This window comes from Vulpes lagopus, chromosome 3, assembly GCF_018345385.1.
Source record: "Vulpes lagopus strain Blue_001 chromosome 3, ASM1834538v1, whole genome shotgun sequence".
NCBI classification, from domain to species: Eukaryota; Metazoa; Chordata; class Mammalia; order Carnivora; family Canidae; genus Vulpes; species Vulpes lagopus.
The window spans coordinates 77,068,672-77,094,125 of NC_054826.1; the positions used below are offsets into that span (position 1 = coordinate 77,068,672).

The following is a 25,454-nucleotide window of genomic DNA, read 5'->3' on the forward strand; positions in this document are numbered from 1 at the left end:
GAAGAAATGGTTGGACTTCCTGGAATACTTTGGGAAGCTATAGTTGTCATGTGGGATGTCAATATTAAAAATAATAAAGTGTTTGCCAAAGCACAAAGATATTAAGGTGGCAGAGGCAGGAGTCAGTGATACAACTGGCCCCTCGGTATTCTTCTCCATCTATGTTATCTGTCCTTCCTGAGTTGGCTTTGATTATAGCAGACTGAGGGTCGACCTGATGGGCTGGGACTATTTTCTATAGCATCCTGAAAGATTAGTCTACTCACCTCTTAGCAGCTTTTCCATTTCAGTCCTCCAGAGCTGTACACTAGAACTGGACCTATTGAATCAGAAACTTTTTGTCTTCAGCAAATACAAATGTAACCCACTTTGTTTTCTACCTGGAATCTCCCATTTCCAGTTGATTGCTACAAGTCCAAGTTATTTACCCTTCTGCTGATATTAACTATCTAGTGAAAAATGTTATGTGGCTGTTAAATTTGAAATATAGGGATGTCTGGGTGGCTCAGTGGTTGAGCACCTGCCTTTGGCCCAGGGCATGATCCTGGAACCTGAGATCAAGTCCCATGTTGGGCTCCCTGCATGGAGCCCACTTTTCTCTCTGGCTATGTCTCTGCCTCTCTCTCGCTGTGTCTTTCATGAATGAATGAATGAATAAATAAATAAATAAACAAACAAACAAACAAACAAAATCTTTAAAAAAGATTTAGAATATAAAACATAGTTTTCTTTTTCCATTTCCATTTTTTCCCTTTACAGAATTTCCATACAGATGTAAATTTACATTTACATTTTTTTAAACTATATGTACCCAGGAGTCTAAAGAGCTTGAGGAAAAAAATAAAATAAAAAAATAAAGAGCTTGAGAGCACTCTAGTGTGCTAAGGGAGATCCAGTGGTATTTAGCATACCTTTTGATGTACAGGGAAGTTAGTGATGTTCCATGTATAGTATTCTGCACCTTTGAGTCTTAATCCCACTTCAGCTATGCCTATATTTTACTAAGGTTGTATGCCCTCTTGTGGTAATATACTTACTAAATGCCAAAGCAGTGGTATATCACAACTAAAATCAAAGGGTTGAATGGCTAGGAAATATGGATCTTAATCTCATTTTCCTAAGGCATTTTATTAGGAAGGTCTAATCCCGTCCATAAGGTAAAATAACCATGTAAATGGATGACTAAAAATTTAAGTTACTGTAAATGTTCTTGGTAATATTTGCCAAGCAAGAGGAATAATCATGTAGATATGACATTAACAGTTATGAGCCAAGAACTGCATTAAGCACGTTAGCATGTTTTACATAATGGGAAAACTGCTTTAGGAAATACTTTTCATTCTGGTCAATACACTCTTGTTTATTAGCCAAAATGGAGTATGCAGGACCAGGGAAAATTTGCATGATGGGTTACTAGTGTTTCCCAATAAATTAGACCATTTCTTCACTTAGATATGTTCACATAAATGAAGGTGATATTTAGACGCCCAGTTAAAATTGTTCCATAATACAGAATGGAGGCAAAGGAGTTCTGTCAAATAACTTATATTTAAGAAAAACCCTGTCTACAGATTTGTGTACTGCTCTGAGCTCTGTACTAGAAATTCCAGGTCAATATATAGTGGTGTATCACAAGCAGATAATTACATTCTTAGGAAATTTTTATAGATTCATGCTTTTAATTTGTGATACTTTTTATCAGTAGTGGGAAAATAGAAGGGAGTATAGGTAAAAATTTAAGTGCTTGCTATTTACCTACATTCAGCCATACTAATATTAGAGAGTATCTGTGTTTATATTCAGTAGCAACTGTGATGTTTCATCTGTTTTCCACCTCTTGTATTTCAAAGTCATAAATGAAAAGTTCTAAAAGCAACTGGTAATTTTAGCAAGCAAGGAGACAAGAGTCTTCTAAGATCCTAAAGCAATTACTGCCCTTTAGAAAATGTATCCTGGCAACATATTTTTGTGGGAAGGAAATGGTTTTAATTCCAGATGTTACCCAAACATTCTTCAAAGTAAATGGCAAGAACATATAGTAGTTAGTTAGAATTCATATGTATAAAATATGCATTGTCAGATGTCTAGCCTTAGAATTAGTGTGCAAAGAGAACCACTGCAATTCAGATTTATATAAATTCAATCCATGAACATTTCACTGATTCTACTAAACATTATAAGAGACAGGTATTATAATTAAAGCTTGGAAGTATTTCATGTTTATAAGATAGCCATTGAGCTTTTTTCTCCCATTACCATAAATTTATAAATTGTTAATTTATGTAGTTTTTAGGTTGAATTTTTAACAACTCTCATTGTAAGGACTGAACATTCTGCATAGGTGTGAACTGTTGCATGAGTAATGGGAGAATGGCTAGCCTAAGAATGCCTTGAGAGTTGTGTTTTTTTTTTTTCCTTTTTACTTGCTCCATTGTTGTATGTCTATGCAGTAGACCATATACTTGGAAAACATCTATGACATTCAAGTTCTCAAAGGGTACTGTTATACAAAAACCTAAGAACACATGGAGGAGGGAGGGAGTGAAGGTGGAAGGGAAGGTAAAAAAGACATGATGCAAAAACCAAGTGGAAACTTCTACTTTGTACTTTCTCCTGTAAAAAATATAAGGACTGTTAATGACTTGATTTATTATGAGCCAACAGACAGTATTTTTTTTTTGTTTTGCAGAAGTCCACAAAAGGAAGATAGGATACCAATGGCAGATGAGTACTATGAATACAAGCACATAAAAGCCAAACTGAGATTATTAGAGGTCCTCATCAGCAAGCAAGACGTGGCCAAAACAATCTGAGGTTCAGGAAATGTTTGTGCTCACTTTCAACCAAGATAAGGTCAAGTTTATTTTCCTCTGCCATTCTTGCTAAGTAGTTTTGACATACTGAAAATTGAAGCACTTTAGTGGTAATATTAGCTGTTTTTAAGAAGGGATAGCAAATATAATTATAAATGAGAAGAGAAAATTTAAATGGGGGGAAATATAACAACTAACAGTATAATTGGAAACAAATTCAGTCTCCTCCATGCCAGGGAGAAAATGCACAGTCAGTATAATTATTTCAAAAAACATTTAAATATTTTATCAAATCTAAATAATACTATTCAATGGGCTACGTGATAGGGAAAGTCTATTTAGTGTCCAAAAATTGCTTCTGTTAGTATATGGAAAAGAGCATGATTTTTTAAAAAATCAATAAAAGGAGGGAAAGAAAATCTTTTTACGTTGGAAGGAATACAGATAGTAAGAATATAATTTATTTGAATCTTCTAATAGATTTTTAATGATAAAAAAAAATCTATCTGTCCTTTAAGTCTGCTAGGCTAAAGTATACTAGAATGTGTCACTGCTAATTTTTTATTTCTATATAAAAATAGCACATTATTTTATCTGTTCTTTGAAATTTTACATTTCTGGTTACCAAAGTTCATTCTGATAGCATGTAGTTTGTGAATTACCTTTGTCTATAATTAACAGATGTTTATATTAAAATAAAATATTGTATTAAAATTTGAAAATAGGTATTTTGGATAGATCTGTGGTCTCAGTATATAATCTAATGTGATCATAGTTACGATTGCTAATCTTTTTGTTTACTATAAGAGTATATAACTATTTTTCCATTGGGAATATGCATTTTTCTTAATGTTCCAAGGTCTAAACTTTGTAGAGTCACAAAGATTTCTCATGAGTTGTAGGTATTCTTCATTCTGTACAAAATGAAAAGTTTGGAAATTGTTAAGATACCTTGGAAAAGAAGATAGAATATTTTATTTGCTTCATCATTTTTAGTGCATATAGTTTCGTGTTATTTTGTACTAAAACACACATTTATTATTTTTGCCTTTGTAAAAATAAGTAAAAGGTCAACATTTTCTCTCTTGTACCAACCACATTTGTATTTCTGTTTTCTGTAATGTTTAAGCATGATGTTGGACAAATTCACATTTTCATATAGTTTGGATGGGAAGAATATTGACTCTCAGAAGCAGAGTGTTTCAGAGGCTCGTTGTTTTCTCTGTATTTACCTGATATTTTATAACTTCTATGAATCAGATTGATGTCCTTCATAAATTTGTTTAATTGAAATCATCTACTTGTAACAGGACAGATACACAACTATTTGAAGTTTACAAACCACATCTTTGATAAGGGAAATGGTTTCATGACATGTATACAATTGCTATTAAAATGTAACTCTATATATTCTATATGATTGTAAATATTTTATACAACAATACAAATAAAATATTTTTCTATTATATTTATTATGTTGAACACAATAGTTGTTTCCTGTTAGCTAATATAAATAACATAAATAACACTGTCAAACAACAAGTTGGAAGTGCTGACAATTCTAGGCTTCAAGATTTAACTCATGCTGCAATTACACCCTTTCATGCGGTTTGGAGTTATCCCAATATTTGTTCAGTAGATTAAAATGAATGCATATTTAAACACCATTTATAAGCCGTTATTTTGTATTTTGCTAAAGCAGTTTATATAATTGTTTTGTTATGTTTGGCATAAAGGAAAAATAAAAACATTGCAGCATCTAGGCAATAAAGTGTCAGAGGAGAACTTTCATCATTGAAAGTAATGGGAAGGGCAGGGAGTAGGAAACACTAAAACGGCTCTGAATGATATCTGAAAAATGACAATTTGCTTTTGGTGATAGCGGTATGTGCATGCTTCAGTGGAAAACATCTGGTGATGAAAATGGACAACAGAGGATCAATGCTCCTACAGGAAGAAAAGGGACTGAGTAAGAATAAGAAAAGTGGGCATTAACGTCCAACACTGATATTACAGGTTTTGCAGCTGGGATCTTTCTTTGCATTTGCAGTAGACAAACTCATGAGCTGATGACCAGTGATTTCTGCTACAGTGCCCAGAGAAAGATCCACAGGGTCAGTGTAAATGACTTCTAAAATGACATCCTGGGCATGGTGGTAAACCAGCACCCCATCTTCTTCTGCGCAGGTCAAAAATTTATTATCCTTGGAATTTAGCTGAGGAAGGCGCAGCTTACAAAATTCATCTCCTGGTGATCCCACAGGGGCAATAACAAGAATCACATAATGATAAGCAGTGTACATACAGTAGAAGTCCCCAAAGTATAAGTTAGTATTGGGGTTAAAAAGTTTTTCTGCTGCAATCTCAAACCTGTATCTTCCATAAGGTGAATCCTGGGGTGGCTTCCCAGTATTGAATTCAGTGCTGCAGCTGAAGAAGATGCCTTCTAATTTTCCACTGATAGGAGAGCCATGGCTACCACTGTTATCCTTGACAGATGGTTGCATTGCATTCCCATGATGTTCTCTGCAAGAGAAAAGAAATGGTTACTTCTTGGTATAATAGTTGTAAAGCTACTAATTTACATATAGATCTGATTGGTGCTAGGCCCAAAAGTCTGAATCAGATCAAGGGGAATCTATCTTTTGACCTACTTTACTTTTTTTGTATTTTAATGCAAGAATGTTCTGCTACAAACCTTGGAGGTCTTTACATAATAAATATACTGGGGGCAGCCCGGGTGGCTCAGCTGTTTAGCGCCACCTTCAGCCCAGGGCCTGATCCTAGAGACCCGGGCTGGAGTCCCACGTTAGGCTCCCTGCATGGAGTCTGCTTCTCCCTCTGCCTGTGTCTCTGCCTCTCTTTTCTCTCTGTGTCTCATGAATAAATGGATAAAATCTTTAAAACAAACAAACTAACTAACTAACTAACTAACCTGGCCAGAAAACTAAACTGGAATTAGAAATCTTACAACTGAAATCACAACCATTATACGCCTATTGGGTTTCAGAAGTAGCTCTTTGAAAAGAAAACTGGACTAACAGTATTGGTTAAATATACTAGATGTTTCTTTAAAGTATGCCAGAATTTAGTCCTAATATAAGTGCTGTCCGTACATATATTGGCACAAAAGAATCTTGTTTTACTTTGTGTCTTAATTTTTTTCCTAGATACAGTTTTCTAATCAGGTCCTCTCTCCTGCATTTTTCTTACATCAGAGCTGGTTATTCTCCCTTTACCATCTCCCCTCAGATCTATTCTCCATCCTTCTTGTCTTTCACTGTAGGTTGGGACTTTATCATTTGGTTCATCTTTGTCCCTTCCATTTCAGTTCTGCTTATGGGAGGCACCAGCAGATCTGGAGGAGAAGGAAGTAAAGCCTTGAGTGTGCTTTCACTTCTTCCATGCTTCAGAACCTTGTGGTTCTGGTGTGGTTGGATTCATATGTACTATATGTTTCTGACTACTTCTCTACTGGGTGTCCTCTATTCCTCTACCCAAGAGTAGTAAAACCTTTCAACTCCTGATAGTTCCTGTTTGCTTTAGCATCCCTTATTAGTTGCCTTAACCCTACCTATACCTTTGTGAATGGTGCTTTTGTCAAATTTTCTCCGGAATCCCCACTAAATGTGCCATCTCTTTCTTGCTGGGTCCTTAACCAGTATGACTTGGGATGAAAAGTACAATCTACCACACAGGTATGAGAAACTTCTCCCAGTCAGCATGCTCCTAAAAAAGCTTCACTGTGGGTCAGTGAGGTATGCCTACGATCTCCTCTAACTTTAGAGCAGCAATGAGCCTCAAATTCTAGTGCCTAAGAACTACCAAGGAAGCTTATTAAAAATGCAGATTCAAGAGAAGACCAAGAAACTCACATATTAGAGGACATAAGAGATGTATGAATATTCTGGATTGGACTCCATATTTTTATTCCTACTCTTCTTCCTTTCTTCCTGATGTTCCAAAATTCCTTCTATTATCATTCTCTTCCTTTTTCAAAAACTTCTTTTAGAAAACACAATGGTTCAAAATTTTGGGGATGCAACAAAAGGAGTTCTAAGATGGCAGTTTATACCGGCCTACCTCAAGAAGCAAGAAAAAAATCTCAAGCAATCTTACTTTATACCTACAGTAGCTACAAAAAGAACAAATAAAAACCAAACCCAGAAAAGGAAGGAAATAATAAAGATCAGAGTAGAAATAAATGATACAGAAAACACAAAATAGAACAGTTCAATGAAACCAGGAGCTGGTTCTTTGAAACAATCAACAGAATTGATAAACCTCTAGCCAGACTCATAAAAAAAAAAAAAAAAAAAAAAAAAAAAACACCCAAATACACAAAATTACTAATGAAAGAGGGGAAATAGTAACCAACACTACAGAAATACAAACAATTCTAACAGATCCTATATGCCAACAAAGTGGACAACTTGGAAGAAATGGATAAATTCCTGGAAATCTACAACCTACCAAAACTAAAGCAGGAAGAAATAGAAAGTTTGAACAGATAAATTACAGCAATGAAGTTGAATTGGTAATTCAAAAAACTTTCAAAAAACAAAAGTCCAGAACCAGACAACCTCACAGGCAAATTCTACTAAACATTTACAAAAGAGTTAATATCCATTCTTCTCAAACTCTCCCAAAAATTACAAGAGGAAGGAAAACTTACAAATTCACTCTATGAAGCTTAGTATCACCCTGATACCAAAACCAGTTAAAGACACCACAAAAAAAAGAGAACTATAGGCCAACATCATTCATTAATATTAGCAAACTAATAATACATTTAAAAAGTCATACACCACAATCGAATGGGACTTATTCCCAGGATGCAAAGGTGGTTCAATATCCACAAAACAATCAATATGATACATTACATCAATAGGAGAAAGGGTAAGAACCATATGATCATTTCAATAGATGCAGAAAAAAACATTTGACAAAGTATAGCATCCATTCAAGATAAAACCATCAACAAAGTACATTGAGATGATACATATACCTCAACATAATAAAGACCTTATGTGAAAAACCCACAGAGGGGACACCTGGGTGGCTCAGTTGTTGGGCACCTGCCTTTGCTCAGGTTGTGATCCCAGGATCCGGGATAGAGTCCCGCATCAGGCTCCTTGTAAGGAGCCTGCTTCTCCCTCTGCCTATGTCTCTGCCTCTCTCTCAGTCTATGTCTCTCATGAATAAATAAATCAATCTTTAAAAAAAAAAGAAGAAGAAAAACCCACAGAGAAAATCACACTCAATGGCAAAAAACTCAGGTTTTCTCCTAAGGTCAGGAGCAAGACAAGGATGTCCACTCTTACCACTTTTAGTCAACATGATACTGGAAATCTTAGCCACAGCAATCAAACAACATAAAGAAATAAAAGGTATCCAAACTGGTAAGAAACAAGTAAAACTCTCACTATGCAGATGACATGATACTTATATAGAAATCCTAAAGAGTTCACCAAAAAATATTAGAACTGACAAATCAAATCAATTCAGTAAAGTCAGAGGATACAAAGTCAAGGTACAGAAACCCATTGCATTCCTATACACTAATAATCTAGCAGCAGAAAGAGAAATTAAGAAAACAATTCAATTTACAAATGCACCAAAAACAAAATATCTAGGTATAAACTCAGCCAAAGAGGTGAAAGACCTAAACTTCAAAAACTATAAAACAATGATGAAAAGAATTCAAGATCACACAAAGAAATGGAAAGACATTCCATGCTTATGGGTGGGAAGAACAAATATTAAAATGTCTCTAGTACCCAAAGTGATCTACAAATTTAATATAATCCCTATCAAAATAGCTACAGCATTTGTCATAGAAATAGAACAAACAGTCCCAAAATTTGTATGGAACCACGAAAAACCTTGAATAGCCAAAGCAATCTTGGAAAATAAAAAGCTGGGTATCACAATTTCAGATTTCAAATTATATTACAAAGTGGTAACAAAACCGTATGCTACTGGAACAAAAATAACCATGGAGATCAATGGAAAATAACAGAAAACCTGGAAATAAACCCACAATTATATGGATCAAACTTATTATTGACAAAGGAGGAAAGAATGAAATGGAGATGGAGATGGAAAGATGGAAATGGAGATGACTACTGGATGGACTTAAGAATTTAGGCTCTCATTAGGCTTCTGCTAATACTATCTAGCTGGGAGAAGGAGATGGTGTCTCAGTACTGCTCATTGACACTGTGGCCTTCATTGACACTGCAGAGGCAAGCCTTATTCCTGGGCTACAATGAAAAGTCCTACTTTTCATTAGGCCATCTATGACACCATCCCAGTAGGGAGGTTGACAGGTACCACACTGCCACTGGTGGCAGGGGGTTGGGGGTATAAATCCAGTTTCCCCATTCAGCTTTTTCTGATACCACCCCAATAGGAGATAGGGGAGGAGGAAAGGGTGTTTCCTTACAACTAGGAGAAGGTGGAAGTCTAGGTTCCCTACTTGGCTTGGCTGGTGAGGGTGGGAAAACAGGGTTTTTTGTTTTTTGTTTTTTTTTCCCCTATGGTGTTTGGCTGAAGTAGGGCATTATTGTCTAAAAACTGTCTTCATGGTTATCCCTTTGCTGGTCATTTGGATAAATAAAGCAGACTTTGGTTTTTGTGGTTTTTGTTTTGGTTTGATTTTTGTTTTTGTTTTTGGTTTGTGCCCATCAGGATTTTCTGGCTTCTTTAGAACTCAGTACAGAATATAAGAGCTAAAAATAAAACTCAAGGAACTCATCACTGTATTTTCCCTCAAGTCTCATGGTCCCTAACTGGCTTATCTTCTCTCCACCTTTCAGTCTTCTTCTACCTTTCAGATTCTTGTTTCTTTTATATATAAAGTCCAGAGCTTTTAGTCATACTTAGTTGCAAAATATGGAGAAATATTTCCACTCCATCTTGTTCTGGGTCAAAATTCTTAACCTTTATTACTGCTCCATGCTCATTAACAAAAACCAAATATTGATAGGATGTGTGTCCAACATGAATCTACAAGTTCAATTTATAAAATAATCACAGCAAAAAATATAGAGACAAATAAATAAATAAATAAATAAATAAATAAATAAATGAAGATATAGAGATAGGAGCTGAGATTAGGAGAAATGTATTAGCAGTAATAACAGACATCAACTTGAAGGATATACAATCTCACACCTAAAAGCACCAGGAATTCCTATACTTGTCTACTAATCATAGTGGATGGGTAAAGAAAAAAAGTTTCTCATCTAGAGAGGTGTTTTATAGTAAGACTACCTAGTGAACTTGAAGGAGTAAGATAGAGAGTGGTATTTTGATCTGGGGTAAGGGAAAGCAATATTCACTTAGAAATTTATTTCCAGAGAAAAATCAAAATGAGCTCAATGCATATGACTGAGTCAGAACTTAGCTAACACTTTTTCATAATTTATAACAATTTGGAAAGACTGTAGTTAGGTAAGTGAAAGAAAGAAATTAGAAATTTCTAATTTCTATTGTAGCATTTGATTAACAAGATGACATTTTAAATGGATTCTGATAAAGGAAGTGTGTCCTTAATAGAATTCAATACCTAGGGATGCCTGGGTGGCTCAGCGATTGAGCGTCTGCCTTTGGCTCAGGGTCTCATCCCAGGATCTGGGATAGAGTCCCACACTGGGCTCCTTGCAGGAAGCCTGCTTCTTCCTCTGCCTGTGTCTCTGCCTGTCTCTCTCTCTCTCTCTTTCTCTCTCTCTCTGTGTGTGTGTGTGTGTGTGTGTCTCATGAATAAATAAATAAAATCTTTAAAAAAAATTAAGTACCTAAAAAGTATACTAAGATCCATTGAAGCTAATGTCTACTATTTTTTTTAATAAAGTGTATTAGAAAAGCAATGTTGAAGAATTGTACCCACACCCTGGGAAGTATATTTATTTATATATACTGCAGCAAGATATAATTTACACAGATTTTACAACTGTCATGGAAACTCCCAACAAAAGTAAATAAATTTCCTTGTTAGTAATACATCTTTCATACTAGTAGACTGGAATCAATTATATAATATACACAATGACTTTTTCCTGGCTGTCTTTATCATCTTTTTTCTTCTTGAAAGAATATTTGAAAACAGATGATGCAAATTTTAGTATCTCAGGACCTGAAAATAGGCTAGTTTCTGCCCAAAGGGCAAGTGAAAATCAGGGAAATACTGACCTCCAGTGGCCACCTAAAATAGACCTTGGCAATATTCTAAGAATCTAAACCTAGTACCAAAGATGTATTTACTATGTTGATATGTTTCTTATTAAAGAAAACAGCAATAGATCTTTTTTGTTTTCAAATTTTATGCATAAAGAAAACCTTTCTTGTTGAATATATATGGTCATTCCCATTCACAATTGACAGGTACAATAATTTGTGCTATATCTGTTTGTACTCTGTAAGTGAATGGCATCCACCATGAAATATGTAGACACAAGGGTAAATAATTTACCAGCTAAAAGAATTATGGGCTAAACTTTATGCTTACTTTTTATTTTTTAAAAGATATTTTATTTATTTATTCATGAGAGACACAGAGAGAGAGACATAGAGAGGGAGAAGCAGGCTCCATGCAGGAAGCCCCATGTGGGACTCGATCCCGAGACTCCAGGATCATGCCCTGAGTCAAAGGCAGACCTGAACCACTGAGCCACCCAGGTGTTCATAAACTTTGTATTTATAAGATATTCAACCTGATGGTTTGCAGAATCAAAATATATTTTAAAAACATGATATTGCTAACTAAGTATTTCTTTCCTTCTTTTTTTTTTTTTTTTTTTTTTTTTTACTAAGTATTTCTTTTGATGAAATCAGGTACCTAAATTCACTTCTCTCTCTCTGATTCCCTTTGCATTTTCCACAGTTTGGAGCTGATTTAAATCAAAACCATGACCTTGATTTAAGAAAACTAGAAAAGGGGATCCCTGGGTGGCGCAGCGGTTTGGCGCCTGCCTTTGGCCCAGGGCGCGATCCTGGAGATCCGGGATCGAATCCCACGTCAGGCTCCCGGTGCATGGAGCCTGCTTCTCCCTCTGCCTGTGTCTCTGCCTCTCTCTCTCACTGTGTTCCTATCATAAATAAATAAAAATTAAAAAAAAAATAAAGAAGAAAACTAGAAAAGTAAGAAACAAATAACAAAGCTTCCCAATTTTTTTCATATATAATCTTTATGATTTAAAGTTTAAAGTGAGACCAAAGCTGTTAAAATGACAAATTATAGAGATTACTATGTAAAAGTTTTAGAACCTATATAACACTTGGCATTTTAAAAGCCTTAGTCTTATTTTAAAACATACATCTCCCTATTCACTGTTCTGAAATTTTTATCTGCAAATATAAAAGGATTATTAAGAATTAAAACTACATATAGCATGAATCTCTTTTGAATTTTTGGAAACTACTTCCCAGTGTAAACACAGGCTATCTTAGAAATACTAATTGAACACTAGAATTCAAAAGTAAAGCAGAGTGTCCTCATGATTAATTAATCCAAGATAATGGGAAAAGAGCTCCACTTAGAAGCCTGAAAAGTCCTACTTGATTGACTATATTTCATGAAAGTTACCTCCCTACCCTCATTTGCAACATTTTAAAACAATCCACAAGAACAGACTATTTCTTTGAGTTATTGGATATTAGAGGAGTTTTTCATGGATGGTCATCAGTCTAAGCCCTGGAGGTTTAAGACCTTCTACTCAAATAGACAGGAATTGGCGGAACAAATGATTATAGAAAGGAATGTAAGGAAAGTGAGAAAAAAAATCCCACAATCTGATTTCTTCTACTCAATTATTCTGGGAAATAAAAGATTATAATTATTTTGAAAAGGAAACAAAATTGCTATTTCACAGAACTAGACTCAAGGAAAACCTGAGCATAGAGCTTGGAATGGCATTTTGTAAAGCACATCACTATATATTTTTTTATTCTTACCGAATATAGTCAAAATATTCTTTGTGTTGGTTACGATAAAAAACAGAAAATTTAAGCATCCGTCCTGAAATCACTTCGGCTTTCTCCAACAGCTGTGTTAGATGAACTTTTGAATAGTCTGAAAACAATAACAAAAAAAATTCTCTTACTAAAAAATATATTACCGAAGGTATCAACTACATGTTTAATAAATTGGAAATTATTAAAATTCACCTTTAGGAAACTTATCTTAGTGAATAGGAAACTGTACTGAAAAAAACACTCATTGTCTTTTATACATTTTTATTTCTACAAATGGTATTTATTATGGTTTATGGTTTCGTTTTTTGTTTTAGGATACCCATGCATTTGTTTCACTCTTTGAAATGAAAGATCCTGAAACAAAAATGTTAAGTAAGGAATGAAGACCCTGCATAACCTAAGTAATGTCAATTGGTACCATACTGGCATTTCTTGAATCAATAGATAGTCAAATAAAAGAAGCTTCTAACCTGCAATTGGTAGCAAATAGAATTCAAAAGGATAGCAATAATAATGTTCATTTACTTTACTCTTTAAATCTACAAGGTTGGTGAGGTAGATTAAATATGACCATTTTATTGATGCAGAAATTGAGGCTTTCACAATTTGATTCACCAAAAGTTCATAGAGCTAGGTCTCTGGTTTTTAATTGATGGTTTTCAGTTATGCAAGACCCTTGTAAATCTAAAGCTTCTCTCCAAGTATTTGATTCTTTTACCAACTTTTTGTTTTGAAAATTGAGGACTGCTGTCAAACTCCTCTACCAAAATCTAAGCAAAAATTATTGTCTATAAAGATTATAAGACCTTCCAAATAAAAGCAACCTAGTTGAATTGCTTATGGCAGCACATTTTGTTTACTAACTGCTTCACTGGCTCACATTTATTTAGATTAGAACATATGATGCAGAAGGCACCATGCAAAATTGGATGATCGGGTTAAAAGATCAAAAAGAATATTCTTCCTCTCAACTCACAATCTAAATTTACATATAAATATATGTAGATAAATATATCGATAACTGACTTGTGGGGCAAGCACAGGGTTTTATCTGTGACATAGACTAGGTTAGTTGGTGGCATCCTATTTTATGTCAACATTTTGCACAGTACATAGCACAGAGTATATATATGCTCAATAAATGTTGAGTGAATTAGCTATCCAGAATAAAAGACAATTTATACAAAAAGTTTCCTCAAAATCTACAGTAAAGGTTATTGATAAAGCATAGGTAAACATCTCTGAATTATTTTGATAAACTGAAACAATAAGGTTCAAAAAGCTGAAGTTCTCTTTAGATTTTACTCATGGAAATTAAAAATGCAAAATAATGTATAGAAAACTATTGTGGCACATTTAAAAGCTAGCATTTTATGATTCACTCCATAGCATTCTTAGGAGAATTATGAAATGTGGTGAAGTGAAAAAGCAACAGGGTGATTACTCAAAGTGAAAGAAGACATAAGGTTTTCCTTCATACACATAGAAATAAAACATGTACTTAAATAGATTATAGAACAGAGTGAATATGTATGCATCTATAGACAGACAAATATTTTTGAACTGGAAATGCCAAAGGTCTTTCTTAGCCAAAGAAGAAATAATATTGCACACCTTTCCCTATGTCAAATGGGATTTTTAGCAGGTAAATTATAGCTCTTTTAATTGGACAAATACTATGACTCTGTTTAGTGCAGTCCTATGGAAAATAGCATATATTAAAACAATATCAAAAAAGACTGTGTCTCTTACTTATGTGTCTGTCTTAGATTAAGCCTCCCTAGTCAGGGGCAATGAAAGTAAATGCAGCAGAAAAAGTAAACACGAGGTAGACTCCAAAAAAGAATTTTATTTCAGGAAAAAACTGAGGGGATAGATTAACTCCAATAATACATCAAATATAGTTAAAAGTTCATTTAGAATTTTTTACTCACTATTAATGTTATTATTAATACAATATGAAAATTAGCTGTTTCAATACTGAACTATGATTAATACCATATTTCATCTATTCCAAAATATATTTTTTCACATTTAGCTTCTTTGATATGAGTTCAACAATAACTGTAATATGAAAAAACACTGTTTCATAGTTTAATTGACAGTATAAAACGGTGGATCTCATAATCAGTGTCTTAGATAGGAAGAAATACAGTACAAGAGAAAGACTATTTTCCTTGCTCTTGAAGACTGAAATCCTTAACAATCAAGATGTTATAATCCTTAGCAACTTCCTCAAAATCACAAGGGTTGAAGATAAAATCAAAATAACATAGAATTAAAATTTCATCCATTTAACATATCCATAGGAAAAGCTTTACACTGAGTTTGAGATTAAGAAACAACACAAGACAATGAAGTAAAGCAATTGCTAAGTATGTACTGAGTCTAAAATAATGCATGTGTATGCTGTAGGGAGAAAAAAAGTCGTCTATCTGAAGAATGCCTCAGCTGGGGGAAGTTGAAGCAACCTACAATAGTTGAGGCACATTTTTTAAAGATTTTTTTTCAAGCTCCTTTATGTTACAAAAACACTTAGCCTTTCTCTACAGTTTTTTAGAGGAAACAATCACCTATACCAAGAGGAATTACAGCCCTGTTCTAAGAGACAAGGAAAGGATGACAGATGTATTTAGGTAATACATCTGATAAAGTGGTATCTTTGTATCACTTCAACACCTATTTAAGTGCTCACTAAATATTTGTTTCTTAAATGAATGAATAAACAGATAAATGAATGAGATGACTGGTAAAATTTCCAATCCAATGGTATATTAAAGTATAGTTCAAAATCAAAGGGGGTAGGCTCTCCTAATCAGATAGCTCAATGCAAAATGACTATGAGGTACTTTCTAAGGAAGCAAAGACAAACACACACACACACACACACACACACACACACACACACACGCACCACTAGTTTAGATATAGATTTTCAACACTCAAGTGAAAAATCCAATAACACTTCTGCTAGGTACAGTCATTAAGATCTGCATCCATTCCCTAAGTTAGAGAAAGAGGTTCCTGACTTGTTTCAATATCTGTGAAAAAATTTTTTAAAAATATTTTGTTTATTTATTTAGTGGAGAGAGAGAGCACACCTGCACACAAGCAGGGGGAGCAGAAGGCAGGGGAGAGGGAGAAGCAGGCTTCTTGCTGAGCAGGGAGCCATTCCATGATGGCTCAGGCTTCTTGCTGAGCAGGTCAAGCCACTCCATGATGCCCACGGCTTGACCCCAGAATCATGGGATTATAACCTGTGCCTAAGACAGATGCTTAACCGACTGAGCCACCCAGCCACCATCAATATCTGTGAAAATTAAAAAAAAAAAAGAAAGAAAGAAAGAAAAGAAAACGCTCTCTCTCAAAATGAAGCTCAAAACATGCTTCAGTATATTTTCAAACTGAACCAATTTCATTTGCAAAGCTTTTACTTTGAAAAATCAAATTATGTATCAAAGAACTGATTTAAAGCCCTTACTCAGCTTTTGCTGAGAATCTAAGCTCACTCCAACCAATATAGCATAGTTTGTTCTATTATACAATGCTATTGTCAATGCAAAAATAACCCAATGCATTTCATATCACCTTATAATTAAATTTTTCTTTCTGTAATTAGCTTTTAAGGAACTAATATTAAGGGTTTTTTTTTTTTATTTATACCTACTTCTCTTACCTGCTGTGCAGAATTCTATAATTTCACTCCATTCAGACACAACATAATCACCATCAACCTGTTTTGAAGCAGTCTGCACTGCTACTGTATACTCAGTTCTTGGGCTCAAAAACCAGTGTCCACGGACCGTCATGGGCAAGGGAACAGCTTTTGCTACCAATTTTGTTGGAACATCCTAAGACAAAAACAGGAAAGAAGGAAGGGTGGAAGGGAGGTAGGGAGGGAGGAAATAATTTAGCAGTAGAAATAATTTAGCAGTATAACTTGAATCAATTATAAACAATATATAGCAAGTTGTTAAATTCCTGGCTGATGATAGAATTATCCTTTTTAAAGATATCAACAATTATTATATTCAAATCTCTTATTCTCCAGATGCAAAAAATAATCAAAAGACATGCCCAAGGTCATACAGCTAGTTTATGACACAAATGTATTTAGATTCCTGTTTTCTTGATTCTTGTTTTCTGAACACTCCTTATATATTATGCTCCTTAAAATGCAATATTCTAATATTAAATGATAAAACAAAATCAAACCTTCCAAAACCCAGAAACATGACAAATAAAATTCAGTGATTTTTTTTATAAATTTATTTTTTATTTGTGTTCAATTGTGATTTTGTATTTTAAAATATATTTGCTTAATTTATACTACTCAATAATTTTCCCAGAGTAGCCCATTACTAAATATTTTACATGTGAAGGGAGAACATTTTTAAAATAACGATTTTAAGATAAATGAATCAGTTTTATATACAAAAGAGGTAATATCCACTTCAGTTATATTCAAGTATGGAGCTTATGTGTCACAGGAATGTTTGTGTATTTCTAAACAATGATTAATAAGGTTATTAAACTTGCTAGTTGAATATTCACTACGTTTCCAAAGACACAGCTTTCTAAATGTAGAATGAAGAAAAGAGGGTCAAATCTTGACCTAATCATCATTTAACATTATTTCAAAGCTAATTTCAAGGAAATATTTTAAAACTACTTCAAGAAGGCAAATGTCAACAAAGAGAATATCCATAACCAGAAAATGGGAACATGGTTAGAATGACTTATCAATTTTGTTCTCTCACACTTATCTATACAAATACTCCTCACTTATCATTAGTGTGTATAACTGGGCATTTGGTAAAAGATGTAATTCCCAGAAAAGATAAGGCAGCTCTTCTAAAAGATTTGCCAAGCTAAATTTAGTATCAAAATTTTAAAAAGACCAGTTTTCATAGTGAAAATACTGAAACATAAGAATACTTAATAACTATTACATCTCTATACTACCTCTAATGTGTATGTAGAGAGATATATATCAGCAAAGCTATGTGATAAGTAGACTGTTATAAGAAGTAAAAACAAAGAGGTGTAGTATGTCATATTAAGACATATTAAGGTTAATTTTCATTCTCAAACCACAAAATAAAATCGACTACATAAAGCAACTTTCAGTCCTAAAGTATTTTACAAATACTCTAAAGTTTATAAGTTATATCACATTCCTCTCTCAAAAGTTATTATATGGAAAAATGTATGCTTTAATGAAAACTATGCATTGCCTATAGCACACTCTTATTGCTATTTTCTTCTGATTCTGTGGAAGCTGTTTTATAACACTGTGATTTGTAGATAACTGATAACTGTTATTTAAATATATGCAAATGAATTTTGTCCATCCATTTCTTCTGGCCCTTGTTCCTTTCTGACCCCAAATAAGTTTTGCCCCTAGTTATACATTTATTTCAATATCCTGATCTATGACTGTGTCTATTCTTTGGATTATACTTTGAACTGGTTGTAACACTTCATTAGTTACCTCATTAATTAGTTAAATCTTTAACACATGTTCACTTTTATGTCTATATGAGAGTCATAATTTTATCTTTTTTGGGAAAAATGTATTTTAATATTATACTTGGCATTTCATTTCTTACAAAATTTCTTAAAGGAATTGAGCTTTAAAATGACATGTAATTTTTATTCTTCCCAATGTCAAATGCATCATATAAGTAATTAATAGAATATTAATTTTTCTTTTCAAACACCCTCATACTCAGATTTTAAGATGCAAATGCATGTAAGTATGTGTTAAGATTTTACCTTGTGTTTAAATTTATTAGAGTTCTTGTTCTCTTTCTTATTGAGGTCAATGAAATAGTGTGTAATACGGTCCTTTGACTTTGAATCCATTTCCCATGAAATCTTGAATGAGTCACATGTGATGTTGCTTATTTTGATGTTATGTGGTACGGGAAGTTCTTCCATCTCTGCTATGCCACTGTCTTGTGATTTGTTCCCTGCAAGAAAACAATGCACAGATAGTTTCCAACTAATATATTTTTCCAGCTTGTGAGGCTATCAGTTATATATATATATATTTCTGAACTTAACTACCTAATTACTAAAACTGAGTTTCATTTTTGTTCATGAAATAGTTTGAGTGTTAATGATAAATACCATTTACAAAGTCATTTTACCAATAAAATCAGAACTGAATTAATCTTTAGCACCTCTACTTTTTCAAATTTTCCAGTTTCTGCTTTCATAGAAATAAACAAAAACAATGAAAATCCATCTTTCTAATCTATGAAAGATTGGTTTTACACAGTAGGTTCCACCTGGAAAGTCCTAGAGATGATTTTTCCTACAGGACCAATCAATTCTGCTCTAATATCAGGGGTTTTAAATTAGATGAGGTCACAAGTGTTGCTAATGAAAGAATCCAGTCAAATAAAAAAAAAAGGTTCTCCCTCTGCCTGTGTATCTGCCTCTCTCTCTGTCATGAATAAATAAATAAAATCTTTTAAAAAATAAAATAAATAAAAAACGAACACATTTCTTTTTTTTTTCCGAACACATTTCTTTAAAAAAAATCTATGAAGTACCAGTGAAAGTCTAAAAATTGCTCTTCCTTTTTCCTTTTGGAAATCTATATATAGAAACAGCACATAATAATTATACAATATATACAAATAATACTGAAGAACATTCTCTTAAAAGTTATGATGTCAAGGATTATTCTAGGAATCTTTTTACCAGTTATGTCTTGAGCAATTTAATTTTGAGTATTAAAATAACAGATAAGGCTAAAAAGGAAAAAAACCCCACAATTGCCATGTTGATTGGTATCATTAAATCTTGAAGAATTGATCTGAAACCTGGTTACTTTAGAGACTGCATCCTGCATTTCCAGTTAGAGAAAATGAGAAACTAAAAGAGAAACTTTGGCTAAGAGTATAGAGTAGAATATGCTGGGTAACAGGTCAAAAATAGAAAAAATACAGACTTGCCAAGTTTATTTCATAGATAGAAAAGACATACTGGATCAAATTTTATTCTACTCCTCCTTCCTATGCTCTCTTCCCCAAGCCAACATAAAATTGAATGCCCCAGAGGAGAAAAAATACATGTAATTGTTATTTTTGTGATAAAAGTGGTAGATCATAAATCAGCTACATAACTAGTTCCTTATCAGAATAAAATAGCAAATTGCAATCAACAAAAATTAAAAACAACAATGAATATTATCTTGTGGCAATACTTTCCAATTCCCCCCACATTCCCATCTCAATTGTTGATACAAAACTACTGACAATTCTTATTTAAATCTTTGACCCATATTGTCTCATCTCTCAAGCTGTGTTGTGGCCAGAGGAACCTGATGACAGTTGAAAACTAATTTCAAAATAACTTAAGTTCTTTATTGTCATTTCTTGAGCAATACTTTTAAAAATCCTTCTTTGTATCTTCCCCTTACACTGGAGTTTCTCCAAATTCCCTCTTCATAAAACTCCCACAAAAATCATTCTCTCATCCTTTTCTTTCCTTCCATCTGGCCTAATAGAATCCTCAAATTGCCTGTGACCTGAATAAAGGCCTTTTAGAAGTCAAAGGAACGGAAGAAACTAAGTGAAATCCTTTTAATGAAATCCTTTAATGAAAAGGGAAAGGCAATAAATACTCTAACATTAGAAATTTTTGTTCTATTTAGAAAAGTTCAAAGTTTTTACCTATTATTCTGATTGCAGTTATCTTTAAAATATATATAACACTACAGAAAAACATTCTGGACACTAATGGTAAAAGTTTCTGTAGAACTCATCTGTATTATGATTCTCCATATAAATTTCATACCTGAGTGAAAAAATTGTTATTTAAGATCATATAGAGAAAAAGAAAGCTATTTTGCGCTTGATCCAAGTCAATGAAAATGTAATTTCAATAATACTAAATTATTTGCTATTTAAATTTACACTTATAAAAAAAGCAGAGGGAGAAGCAGGCTCCATGCACTGGGAGCCCGATGTGGGATTCGATCCCAGGTCTCCAGGATCGTGCCCTGGCCAAAGGCAGGCACCAAACCACTGCACCACCCAGGGATCCCTGTGAATCAATTTTTAACTGAGATCTTTGAGATGAGTGACAGAAGACAGTGTTTAGTCTGTAAAATCAGTGAAACAACAGTGATTCACATGACACTAATAATAAATAACCAGGCAATAATATCTTAGAACTGTATAATCAAGTGTATTTCTAAAATGCAGCTTCCATTTCTTAGTAAGACTTCATCTTAAGGGTAATTCTGGCTACATTTTTCTACTTAATATGACAAGTAATTCTAATATCTGTGATTATATTGCTGATTGGTAATACCGAATGGAAAACAAATTAATAACACTTTTATCTGGCCAAAATATGAAAACTGCTTTCCGAACAAATATTTCAAAAGCACATTTGCAACAAATTCAATCACTTTTAAGAATTTTTTTCCTCTGTGATAAATCTTTTTTTTTTTTTTAATTTTTATTTATTTATGATAGCCACAGAGAGAGAGAGAGGGGCAGAGACACAGGCAGAGGGAGAAGCAGGCTCCATGCACCGGGAGCCCGAGGTGGGATTCGATCCCAGGTCTCCAGGATCGCGCCCTGGGCCAAAGGCAGGCGCCAAACCGCTGCACCACCCAGGGATCCCTCTCTGTGATAAATCTAATCATTGTTGGAAAGCATATTTTTTACCTGTATTTTTAATTTTATTAAACTCCCTGAAAACTACCTATTACCATCTGTATATTAACTCTAGAAAACTTCCTAAGATCACTAAAAATCAGAATGTGGTATCAATCTTCTTAAAATATTTTAAAATACCAAAAATATATATATATATTTTAAAATAAAATCTCTACCTTCAATGATTTGTTGCTATACTTTTAGCAAGCTGTTGAATTCAAGTGACTTCTCTTATTGACCCTAACACATCAATTACGTTTGTAAAGCTGGTCAAGGATCTTTATCACACTGCCATGTAGCTATGTGTTCCTTCGTATTTATTTTTGTTAGTTATTACAACTTTTACTAAGTTGAAATTATTTATATATCAAAAGTACACAACAGAAAAAGTACAAAGATTTATAAACTAGCTCCTACCTCAAGGATATAAAATTGGGAAGATGTGGAAAATATAATAAAATTATGTTATATATTAACATAAGTGAAAAGCCATATTAAGGGAATCAAATTATGCTTCAGAAAACATGATACTCTTTGTTGTAGGAAAAGTAAATTTTAAAAAATTGAGATATCATTGATATATAACATTGTGTGAGTTTAAAGTTTACAACTCTGTTGATTTGATATGTAATTATATATATTTATATATTGCAATATGATTACTACTGTAGAATTCACTAATAGCTCCATCACGTCCCAAATTTAACATTTCCTTTTTGTGGTGAGAACATTTAAGATCGGTTTCTTAGCAATTCTAAAGTATATAATATAGTATTGTTAACTTTATCCACAATGCTATGGGAGAAGCAGAATTTCAACAAGTGAAAACAGTAGTGAAAAGTTAAGGACATGGCATTCTAAATGAAGGCAAAAGAACAAGCATTAAGTAACAGTGCATCTTCATTTTAGTTAATTCAGCACAGGGTATAGGAAAAAATACCCAGTGAGAACACTAAAGGGAGACTAGAAATGTATCATGAAAGTTGAGGAATTATATAAGAGAAAAAAAACCTTATGGTTGATTTAGACAGATTTCAATATGTGCAATACTGAAGATAAAATTTTATTAAAATGAATTGTCAGGCTCCTATATTTAGTTCAATTGTGTCCTTCAAACACACTATGAAAGCAATTTTTAAATATTCATGAGTGTATAAACACACATTTTTAAGAAGATGGCTGAGAAATACACACATGCTCTGTATTTAAAGGACCTTAAGAAGATCTAGATTCATCTAAAACATTTTAAGTGTACAAAAAAATAATAGCCTACTTCATCTACCTTCAGTATCACACACTTCAATCTATGAATAAAAACCAGTGTTATTATGACATTATGAATTTTTTTATTTTTCTATATAGTTCCATATATTACTATATGTCAATATATCCTGTAAATTATCCAATCTATAAGAAATAGAGATCCTTCAAATTTGCTACTTTTTTTGTTTTTTCCCCCTTCTCCTTCAAGAATTGGTAAAAGTGTTCTAAACAAACATTACTAATTACAATTCTTATTCCTTCATTTTAGGACATTTCAGAATAGAAATCATGCAACATAATCTTTTGGTCTCATTTATAAAATATGCATATGTATTCATCTTTGTGAATATACAATACACACATAATGATATTATATTTTTTCTTTTAATAACCTTATACAAAAATTTAAGTTACTTAGCTCTCTAAGTCCTTAGCTAAACTCCTTAGAACCTGAGATGTTTTCTTTTTATTTATCTTTTTGAAAGATATAGCACAGAAAAAAATTACTTGGTTATCAAGATTACCTACCTTATGAAGTGTATGAATAAAAATTAAAAGTATCACCTGCTTAATAACCTAGATGTACTCAGGCAACAATTGCAATAGAGCATGTTTCTTTTTATTGAGGACCTCTATATTTTTAGCATATTTATTATACCATTGTTCCTTTGCTCCACCAGTTTTGCTATGAAAATGAGTGATTTTTCTTCCCTATAGCACTACAATAGAAGTCAATATAAAATCGTAGTTACAGTAGTTAAAGGAGCATAAATTACTCAGTGTGAAAAAAGTAAGAAAATGTTTCTTGAAGATAATAAAGGTAGTTAATTTTAATAATAAGCCTTGAGCTATCTAAGAAAGAAATTGCAGGTTACTTCCCTTACAAATAGAAACCATGGAGTAATTTTTTCATATATCTTTTTTCTTTTCTAAAATTTAGTAATAGAAAATCTGTCACTATAGTACATATAGGAGGATTTATTTAGGGATCCCTGGGTGGCGCAGCGGTTTGGCGCCTGCCTTTGGCCCAGGGCGCGATCCTGGAGACCCGGGATCGAATCCCACATCGGGCTCCCGGTGCATGGAGCCTGCTTCTCCTTCTGCCTGTGTCCCTGCCTCTCTCTCTCTCTCTCTCTCTGTGTGACTATCATAAATAAATTAAAAAAAAAAAAAAAGGAGGATTTATTTAAAATTAAAATTACATGTGTGTAATTATATTTAAATTAATATATATTTTAATAATTTTTATTACAAAGTCAAAAATATAGTCTGCTGAGGGAAAAGTACTTTCCTTTTCATAAAAATAACATTAAAATGCTGCACTACTTTTATTATTATTTTTAAGTGCTGCAAAACTTTTAAAGTCATGAAAGAATAACTAATTAAAACAATAGTAACCACAATAAAATGCAAAACTGTTCTATGCTTTATTTACAGTAAGTTCTCAAAATAAAAAATACGCTCAGTGGTAACACTGAATATTGCTAGAACTTTTAGAAAAAAAACACAAAATAAAAATCACTTGTAATCTCTATTAACATTGTGCTTAATGTTTTGTAAACTGTTTTTCATTTAATAGGCTGTGAACATTTTCACATGACTACACATAATTCTAATCTTGGTGTATTTTATTCTACTAATCAGTCATCCTGCTACTGGACATGTAGATTGTTTCCAGTGTTTCCTGTATTAACACTTTAGTCAACTCTATTCTATGCATATCTTTGTAAACATCTCTGATTATTTATCTTTGGAAAAATACCAAGAAATGCAAATGCTGTATCACATTTGTTTTCACCAATTTGTATTTTCAACTACTCTAAGTGCCTTTTGCACCCTTATCAATTCCATTTATAGCTATTTAAAATATCCATGTGTTTTTGTGGGCAAAAATTGAAACTTTATCTTAAAAAAGCAAAAAAAAAAAAAAAAAAAAAAAAGAACCTTGACCTGGACCTCACACCATACACAAAAATTAGCTCAAAAGTGGCTTTTAAAATGTAAAACACAGAAATCATAAAATTTTTATAAAACAAAAAAATAGAAGCAAATCTTTGGGAACTAGTTTAAGTGAAGAGTTCTTACACTTAGACCAAAAGAACAATTCACAAAAGGAAAAACATTCAGATCTTCCCATCCATCAGATCCTCCTGCTTACTTGAAGTGTCCTTCTACCATTGTGTTTCAGCTAATTTCCCTTTAGGTGTCCAAAACATTTTGCTTTGTATATCTTGATGCCACTGTATTTATATTGTATAAAAATATAAATATACTTATTTTAAGTATCAGAGTTATACACAAACTTACAGACTGTATATGGCACCATTTGCACCCAAGAGAAATGTAAACAAACATAAAGATGCAGTATTAAATCATAACTCCACAAAATTAACTGTAGCAATACTGCAATACTAATAATAGTCTCATAGCCACCATCTGTTGCTATTGCAATGAGCTCAAGTGTTGCAAGTACATGTTTAAAATGCTGTGTGATGCTAATCATCTCCACATGAGCAGTCTGTCTCTCCACTAAACTGAATATTGCAATAAAAAGTGATCTCTCGGGCAGCCCGGGTGGCTCAGCGGTTTAGCGCCACCTTCAGCCCAGGGCGTGATCCTGGAGTCCCGGGATGGAGTTCCACATTAGGCTCCCTGCATGGAGCCTGCTTCTCCCTCTGCCTGTGTCTCTGCTTCTCTCTCTGTGTGTCTCTCATGA

At 33.2% G+C, this 25,454-nt stretch overlaps 2 protein-coding genes across 8 annotated transcripts in view; one reads left to right on the forward strand and one right to left on the reverse strand.

Annotated features, from left to right (window-relative positions):
• The window catches only part of FAM13C (family with sequence similarity 13 member C), a 146,630-nt gene extending 143,365 nt beyond the window's left edge, over positions 1 to 3,265 (forward strand). For all 6 annotated transcript variants that reach the window (XM_041748170.1, XM_041748165.1, XM_041748166.1 and 3 more), the window contains one exon: positions 2,690 to 3,265. In XM_041748170.1, the coding sequence (XP_041604104.1) occupies positions 2,690 to 2,813 (124 nt within the window). In that variant the 3' untranslated portion in view covers positions 2,814 to 3,265. The remainder of the gene's footprint in view (positions 1 to 2,689) is intronic.
• An 815-nt stretch (positions 3,266 to 4,080) lies between these two features.
• PHYHIPL (phytanoyl-CoA 2-hydroxylase interacting protein like) overlaps positions 4,081 to 25,454 on the reverse strand; it is a 77,494-nt gene continuing 56,120 nt past the window's right edge. For both annotated transcript variants that reach the window (XM_041748171.1, XM_041748172.1), the window contains exons 2-5: positions 18,570 to 18,766; positions 16,468 to 16,642; positions 12,771 to 12,888; positions 4,081 to 5,339 (exon numbers count right to left, since the gene is read on the reverse strand). In XM_041748171.1, coding sequence (XP_041604105.1) covers positions 4,805 to 5,339; positions 12,771 to 12,888; positions 16,468 to 16,642; positions 18,570 to 18,766 — 1,025 coding nt within the window. In that variant the 3' untranslated portion in view covers positions 4,081 to 4,804. The remainder of the gene's footprint in view (positions 5,340 to 12,770; positions 12,889 to 16,467; positions 16,643 to 18,569; positions 18,767 to 25,454) is intronic.